Raw genomic sequence first — 8,653 nt, forward strand, 5'->3', positions numbered from 1 at the left:
AGCTTCCTTCCCCCCCCCACCCCGAAACACCCCCCGGGGCTCAGGATCCCCCTACCATCCCAGGAAGGGGGAGGGCACCCTTAGCCCCCCCTCCCCGTGCCTCAGTTTCTCTCCACCACACACACACACACAGAGCTGAGCAGGGTCCCCACAGTGCCCCCTTTATTGCGATATGCTGCTGCCCCCCCGCCCCACGCCGGGCACGGGGGGGGGCTCAATAAATACTTCAGCATTACCCCCCCAACCCCCTTGCCCTTAAAAACCACCGACAACAACAACAACAAAAACTCCTCACCATCCCCCTGCTCCTCCTCGCCCGCCCCTGCGGCCCCACCGGGGTGGCACCAGGGGCTGATTGTCTGGTTGAGCTCCCTCCCGCTCGAGCCTGCCCAGGATATGGGTGTTAAATAGCGGGGGGGAGGGAGGGTGGTGGGCACACAGGACCCCTTGCAGTGCCCAGGGAGGGGGGCTCAGTTGCCATAGAAGCCGTAGTAGCCCCCGTCGGCGAGCGGGTCCTTGTCGTAGAGGTCTCCGTTGCGGGGCGGGGGGGAGCTCTCGGTGCTCGAGGGGTAGGGGGACACCCTGCGCCGTTTGCACTCGTACAGCCCCGAGTCCGACGAGTCCCCCGAGGCGGGGGCGGGGGGCTCGGGGGCCCAGCCCTCCACCTCCTTGCCCTTCTCGTCGCGGGGCTCCCGGTACCAGCCCAGAGCCCCGGCGCTGCCCTTGGGGCCGTACTGCCCGGGGCTCCAGCCCCTGTCACTCGAAGCCCCCCGGCCCCTCGGGGTAGTAGGGCAGGGGGTGCGGGGTGGGCGGCAGGGCGTAAGGGTCTCACCCGTGAGGGCACCAGTTTGCCCCTCCCGTAGCCCCCGCCGCAGCCGCCGTACTCAGCGCGCCGGCGGCGGGGGCTGCTGGGGGAAGTACCAGTGGGGGGTCCTTGGGGGCAGGGGCAGAGGGGGAGCCCCGGTCCCCCGAAGAAGCGGCCGGGGCAGCGGGTACTGCTCGGGCAGGAAGGGCTGGAAGCGGGGGGCTGGCAGGAGCTGCTGGCAGCCGGGCCCCTCCGGCGGGGACGGGGTGAGGCGGTCGCTCTCCGAGGCCGTGTACATCCTGGGGGGCACATGGGGGGGGCTGGGAGGTGCCCTGCTGCCAGCTGGGGCAGGGGGGGCACCGGCTGGAGGGTGGGGGGACACTCAGGACACTCACGAGTCAAAGTTGTCCCGGAATCCTTTGGCGAAGGGGTTGTGGTCGATCTTCAGCTGGGTGATCTGGGGGGGTAATGTGGAGGTGGGGGGGCTGCTGACAGGCTGACCCCTGCCAGGATGTCCCTCCCGTCCCTCTCCCCTCGAACAACCCCCACTGCACCAGAATCCCACCCTTTCCCAGCACGGGGGGTGCCGGGAGGGGGCTACTGAGATGCTGAGGGGGTTCAGGAGTGGGTCCTGGGATGCTGAGGGGATCCAGGGGATGCTGGGAGGGTTTCTGGGATGCTGAGGGGATCCAGAGGATGCTGGGAGGGTTTCTGGGATGCTGAGGGGATCCAGGGGATGCTGGGAGGGTTTCTGGGATGCTGAGGGGATCCAGGGATGCTGGGAGGGTTTCTGGGATGCTGAGGGGATCCAGGGGATGCTGGGAGGGTTTCTGGGATGCTGAGGGGGCTCAGGGGGTGCAGAGATGCTGCAGACAGGAGCGTTGGCGGATGGGGGGCCCTGGGGGGATGCCCTGGGGGTTCTGCTGATGCTGAGGACACCTCAGAGGGTGCTGGGGGGTCACCAGGGCCTGCTCCTGGCGGGTCACTGGGATGATACGGGAAGGTGTCCCTGGTTTCTGCGACCCTGGGAGGGCGCCGGGGAGGTCGCTGGGGTTCCTGTGCTGCTGGGGGGCCTTTTTGGGGGGTGTCCCCAAGCCGGGGACCGGCAGGGGGGTCTCGTACTCACATCAGCGTTCTGGTAGGCCGTGACGGCGATGAACTGCGTCTCGGGGAAGGCGAAGGTGTGGGTGTGTGGGGAGGGGTACCCGTCCTCCCCCTCCCCTTCCTTCACCTCCGTCACGTGCAGCCGGGGCTGGTACTTGTGCAGCGACTGCAGCACGATCATCTGGGGGGCATAAAGGGGGGCAGTGGGCTGTCAGGGAGGGGTCACGGGGGGGGATGTGGCCCAGCCTGGCACGGCGGCGGGACCCTCACCCACCTGCCCGACGTTGTTGGACGCGCCCTTGTTGTTGGTGAGCTTGAGCTTCCCGAAGGAAACCTCCTGCCGCATCCAGTGCGCGCCCGTGTTGGGAGAGTCCGGGTGCAGGTACAGGCGGTTCCCTGCGGACAGGGGGGAGCGGGGAGGGGGTTACCCTGCACCGTGAGGAGGATGAGGAAGGGGATGACGGGGTGGGGGGGGCCGTACCTGGCATGTTGCCCTCGGCTTTCCCGCACTGCACCCACTTGCCGCCCTGGTAGCGCCAGTGGTGCTGGTCCACCAGCACCACGTCCACGCACACGCTGTAGTGGGCCACGGGGTTGAGCCCCGACAGGTTGAAGCTGAGGAAGGGGAACATGCGCCTGGGGAGGGGACAGAGGCACAGAGACACCGTCACCCCCGGCCAGGCCGCTGGCTCACGGTGTTGGGGGGTGATGGGGAAACCGAGGCAGCGCGATGCCCACCCCCCCCTTCTGAGCCCGGCTGGGTGCCCGTGAGGAGCTGAGTGACCCCGGCAGCTGGGGGATGCTCTCGGGGCCCATTCCCCCCCTCCCGGTATCTTCCTCCCCCTCCCCAAGCACCTTCCGGATCGGAAACCAACACCGCTGCTATTTCGGGCTGGGCGCCAGCCTGCGCCAAGGGCAGGAAGGGGACAGGATGGGACGGCTGGGGGGGACCCTGTGGTCACGGGGCTGCAGCTGCCACCCCCCCAGAGGGGCTGCACCCCCCTGTCCTCCCCCAGCCATCCCCCCAAATCCTGGCTCTGGGGTGGGAGATCTCCCATCCCCGCTCCCTGTCCAGTCCCTCACGTCCATCACTGACCCCGTCACCCCAGCTCGGGTTCACAGTGGGACCTCCACCCATGGGGAGGGGGTCGTGGTTCAACCCCCACCCTCTCCATAGAACTTGGCTCTTAGACCATGGAATTTTGGCAACTTTTGGAGTCTTAGTGGCCAGAGCTGGAAACCAGCCCCGACCCCGCTGCCCGACCACGCCATTAATGTCACCCACGTTAATGAACCACCACTGGAGCCCCCTCAAACACACGTGGGGGGAACGGGGACCCCCAACTCTGCCAGGTGGGTGAGATACACGTGGGATGAGACGGGATTCATCTGCAAAGAGGGCAGAACCTCTCCCCAGGAGCAGAGCGAGGGGCTGGGGGCACACGGAGCTCCTTGAGCCGGGCAGGAGAAGGGGGGGGGATCCAGCGCTGCCCCCGCAGGAAACGGGGCTCGGGCAGTGCCACGGCACCGGGGAAGTGGAATGCAAAGGGTGGCGGAAAGAAAAGTCGGCGGGTGCCGCTGACTCAAAGTTGCCCTTGGGGGAGAGGAGGGGAATAGAAAAAGAAAGAGAAGAAAAAGGGGGAAAGAGAAAGAGAAAGAAGAAAAGAAGAAGAAAAGAAAATGAAATAGAAAAAGAAAAAAAAAAAGAAAATCAAAAAAAAGAATGAAGATTAAGATTAAAGTTAAGATTAAGGTTAAGAAAAAGAAGAAAAACAAGAAGAAAAATGAATGAAAGAAAAAGAAGAAGGTGAAGAAAAAGAAGAAATTAAAAAAAGAAGGATAATAAGACAGGAAGAATAAAAAGATAAAGAGGAAGATAAAGAAAAAAAATAAGAAAAAGAAGAAGATAAAGAAAGAGATTAAGAAAAATAGAATGAAAAAGAGAAAGAAGTAGAGAAAGCAGCGCTCGTGCTGAGGAGCTGCACACGTGCTCCCCAGGCCCGACACGGGCGATGGTCCTGCACATTCCGGGGTCCCTCGGAGCCCTCACAGACCCCGTCCCTCCTTTCTGTATGCCTAAAACTCCTCGGGAGCGGGACAGCCGCGGCTGTGCCGAGGACCGGGCGGTTCCTGCCGCTGACAAAAGCTGCAGCCGCATTAAAAACCACCTCGGTGCCGCCGCGCTCCGGGCACCCGAACGCCGAGCCCGGGGCTGGTTTGACCGCGGGGCGAGCCCCAGCCTGGGCGCTGCACCAGCCCGAGCTGCTGCAAGGAGCAGGGAGGAAAGAACCGGCCTTTTTTCAGTTGTTTTTTTGTTTTTTTTCTTTCTCTTTTTCTTTGCTCCGTTCGGAGCCCTCGAGCCCCCGCTGGCAGCGCCGCAGCGAGCGCGGCTCTGTGCTTCACACACCGCGGGGAAACCGCACGGCCCGGCCGGGCACGCCAGGGTGGGGGCAAGGCCCGAAACCGCGCTCGCCTCGCCTTTATTTTTAAATCCCCCAGCTCTCGAGCTCCCGGGGCTGCTGCTCGGGCAGCACTCGGCAGTCCTGGGTTTGGTCACTGCGGTTTGGGAGGTGCCCCAAACCCCATTCTAACCCCCCCCCGGGCCCACCCCAAAAGCTGATGGGCACCGGGCTTTTCAGCCTTTGTACTTTTGTTTCTGGGCTCTGGGCGCGCCCCGAGGTTTGTCCCTGAATGAACCTTCCCCACGGGGGGCCGAGGGGCACACGGGGACATAGGGATGGAGCCAGGGGACACAGCGGCACATCCAGGGTGTCACCTGGTGACACGGGGATGGAGGCACAGGGAGCGAGTCCGGGATGACCCCAGGTGGAAGGAAAACCTGGAGGTCCAGGAGCACAACTCCCCAGACAGTTGTGCCTCTCCTACCTCCCCCCACAACCCCTGGCAGCGCATCGAGGGGGGGCTGCGGCTTCCTGAGCCGCCTCCTCCCCCCCGACGGCAGCGCCGTGACCGCAGGAGCCGCCACGGCCGCGTGGGAGATGGAGCAGCCCCCGCTGCACGGCTGGGTGGCACGGTGGGGTGGTGTGGATACTGGGCACGGCACAGTGACACGGCACAGGGGTGTGGAACGGCTTCTGGAAATGGCACGGCTGCATGGCTATGCGTGGCACGGTGACACGGAATGGTGGCACAGCAAAGCACGATGCGGTGACATGGCACAGGGGCACAGTGGCACGGCCTGACTGCTGGACATGGCTCAGTGGCACAGAAATGGTGGCAGCGTGGCACGGCTGCACAGCAGTGGGTGACATGGTGTGGTGGCACACCAATGCATGGCACGGTGACAAACCCAGCCTATGTGTCCCCAAAGCTGTCCCGTGTCCCCTTCAAAGGCAACACCAGCCCCGCATCCCCAGAGCCCTCCCCGTGTCCTCTCCGAAGGCAAGGCCAGCCCTCGTGTCCCCAAATGCAAAGAGAGTCCCTGCACCCTGCAAAAACATCACTGAGCGCCCTTCAAATGCAAAGGCAGCCCTTATGTACCCCCAAAAGACAGGGCCACCCCCTGTGTGCCCCCAAAATGCAGAGCCAGCCCTGGTTTCACAGCAGAGCCCCACGGTAGGAATTCCCCGGGCCCGCTGCAGTCAGGGCACCGGCGAGTCCTTGGGGGTTTCCAGAAATCCTGCCCTGGCTGAACCCCGAGAGCCGTGGGGGCCTGGGAAGGATGGGGACCCACACGGAAAACCAGTAGGAAATTATCTTTGGGGGAAAGACTGGGGGTGGGATGGCGTGGCAGGGGGTGGGATGGCATGGGATGGTGTGTTGGAGCCGGGGTAGAGGGGCAGGAGAGGGCAAAAAAGACACCAGCAGGGTTAAATCCCAGCGCCTGAGCAGGTTCATCCCAGCACCACCATCTCCCACCCACCCTCAGCTCTCTCTGTGGGTCCAAGAAGGCTGCAGCCCAAGGACATCGGTGCTGAGGGACCAGCGTAGCCCGGAGAGATGAGGCACCTGCACCAACAGCAGGAAGAGAGCGTGATCCCTGCCCTGCCCCAGAGCCCCCAGCCTGGCAGATCCCCACTCTAGGGGGCTCACATCCCCCTGGGGTCCCCATTTTGGGGCTCCCGTCCCCCTCGAGCCCCACACTGGGGTTTTTCCTGTGTCTCAGCAGGGCTGCAGCCCGGCCCTGCACGCCGAGTTTTGCAAGAGCAGCTCGGGGTTGGGGGAAACGGATGTTTTGTGGCTCTGAGTTTGACACCTCCACAGGCTGGGTTTGCCATGAGCCCCCTTGAGCACAGAGCAACCCACCCTCCCCATCCCCTGCACCTCTGCAGGTGCCCTAGGAAGGGATGGAGCTGGGAACAGAGCCCCCAAATCGCCTGGTTTCAGGCTGGGAGCCGGTGGCAGCAGGACAGAGCCGGTGGGATTTCGGGGCTCACCCCATTCTCCAGACCCTCAGCACCAGGTCCTGATGCTGCCCCAGCACCCGCCACAACTGCTGGGGCAAGAGAGGAGGGAAGAACGGGAATTTCAGGCAGTGTTTCTGGAAGAACTGGGGGATGGCATGCTAGGAACAACCATTTGGGGTGCCCTGCCACCCCCACCACCCCCTCAGCCGGCGCTGGGGACACGTCACCCGCTCCGTGCTTCGCTCCGAGCAGCCCCGAGCCCGGCGGGGGAAGCCAGGCCTGGGCAGGGCCGTGGCAAACCAAGCGGCCCTAACGTGTTTAGACTTCCAACACATTAAGCAGGTTGGTCTCAGCATCGAAGTGACACCATCTGTCTCGGCCGAGGGAGGGAAGGGGCGAGGGCGCTGCCGGCGGCCCCGGCGCTGGCCAGAAAGAGCCCCCCTGGGCGGAGGGATGGCAGCGGGAGGGGAAGGGGGGGGTGTCAGCACGGCAGGAGGGGCTGGGGGAGTCTCTGCCAGCTGCTGAGCTCACAGTGAGGGGTACTGCCCTGCTTTCCCCTCGGTGTGCATTTTTGGCAGCCCCTCGGGTGGCTGAAGCCCCATGTGCGGCCCTGCCGTGCTCCTGTTCCCCTCCTCACCCCAGCACGATCCCACTGAGGCCCCCAAACTGCAGCCTGGGGCCTGGCTCCCCCCACCCACGTCACCCTGTGGGGCCAAAGGATGGGCTCAGCATTTTGGGCTCCCCTTGCTCCAAGTTGCAGCAACTCCACGGCCCCAGAGGGCCTGTGTCACACCCGGCCCCTTCCAGGCCCCCCAGACAGAGGTGGGGGGAATTTTCATCCCCCAACCTTGTCCCAGTCCTCCAACTCACACCCTGTGAACATCCCAGGCTGGAGGCAGCACGGAGGGGACAGAGGATGCCCAGCCATGGCATCACCAAGGGTGCTTTGGCACCCAGGACGTTGCCAAAATGCTGCCCCTTCCCCGGGCACATGGGGGGCAGTCAGCCCCTGCCTGCCCCACTGAGGAGGGGGGCATTTCCAGCATGGAAATGAGTAGAGGGGGTGTCACCCACCCACCCACAGTGCCGTGGGATGGCTGTGGGCTCTCACTACTTGTTGCAGTGCCGAGCTCCAGATCCGGCCCGTGGGTTGAGGCCGGATAAGCGCTGCCTCCAGGCCCCCAGAACTGGCACCATCTCTGCCAGCTTCCTGACATGGGGGGTCTGGACCCCCCTGTCCCACCTGATAGGGGTGGGGACACTCCCCAGCCCCCTTTCTCCTTCCAACAAGCCTCAACTTCCATGGAAAACAAGACCAGGGAAGTCTGTTCTGCTTTGCCCCTCACACCCCATTTTTTACCTCTGCCCACACAGCAAGATGTCACCTCCCCAACCCACAGGGACAGGGGGGGCCCCTCTTACACACTCCACTCCTCCACTGCGCGGGCAAAGAGGGACCCCCAGACCCACAAACACCTCCCACACCTTTGGGGACATGAGGCAGAAACCTTCAGCCCCTCACTGTGCTGGCTCCCTCCCGGCCCATCCCATGGCCCCCCCTGGCTGTCCCACCCCCCTCTCTGCACCGCTGTGCCCACCCCGCATCCCCCGTGCCCTTATCCCTTTTCCTACACCGGTCCCTCACCATCTCTGGGGTCTTTGCGGGTCCCACTGCAGCTTCTCTCGGTCCCTCACCCTGATCTCCCACTGCTCCTCCTACAGTCCCCTGCCCCGCTCCCCTGCTCCCGGTCCGTCCCGGTGCGCTCCGGTCCCCTCCAGTCCCTCCCAGTGCCCCACCGGTCCCACCTCCCGGTGCCTCCCGGTTCCCGCCGCTCCCCCGGCCCGCTACATCCCCTGGATTCCCCCCCGATCCCACCCGGTGCCCCCGCTCACCTGCCCTGCTTGGTGATGATCATCTCGGTCTGGTGCTTGTGGAACTTGGCCCAGAGCGGGTAGTTGTTGAGCATCACCTGCACCTTCCCTGCCGCGCGGTACCCGGGCAGGGCGCAGAGCGGGGGGCACAGCGGGGCCCCCCCGCCGCCGAAACCGCCCTCCGCGCCCGCGAAACCCTCCACCGGGGCGGCGGGAGGCGGCGGCGCCCGGTAAGGCGGGCACGGCCCCAGGAACCTGCCGCCGAAGCCGCCGGGAGCGCCGTAAGGGAGCGGGGGGGCTCCCGGTTCCGCTGCCCCCCCATCACCGTAGTACGAGGCGGAGGTGTCCCGGGGGCCCGGCGGCTCCTTGGCGAAGGTGGCGGCGGCGCTGAGCATGGGGGCGGCGGGGCGGGGGGCTCCGGTGCCCGGCTCCAGCGCGCCCATGGACGGAGCGGGGGCGCCGGCCCCGCTCAGCCGCTCATGGGGGTCCCCGGGACGCGGAGCCG

The 8,653-nt window shown here is 65.1% G+C and overlaps 1 protein-coding gene across 1 annotated transcript; it reads right to left on the reverse strand.

The window, feature by feature from the left end:
- Nucleotides 1-470: 470 nt before the first annotated feature.
- On the reverse strand, nucleotides 471-8,591 carry TBX21 (T-box transcription factor 21). The gene is given in 9 exon segments (XM_050330742.1): nucleotides 471-762; nucleotides 764-819; nucleotides 821-890; nucleotides 892-1,104; nucleotides 1,201-1,262; nucleotides 1,932-2,090; nucleotides 2,184-2,305; nucleotides 2,391-2,545; nucleotides 8,170-8,591. Coding segments are annotated over 9 exon segments (1,551 nt in total).
- Nucleotides 8,592-8,653: the final 62 nt, after the last annotated feature.

This window comes from Myiozetetes cayanensis, unplaced genomic scaffold (assembly GCF_022539395.1).
Source record: "Myiozetetes cayanensis isolate MyiCay16 unplaced genomic scaffold, myiCay2020 scf44, whole genome shotgun sequence".
NCBI lineage: Eukaryota > Metazoa > Chordata > Aves > Passeriformes > Tyrannidae > Myiozetetes > Myiozetetes cayanensis.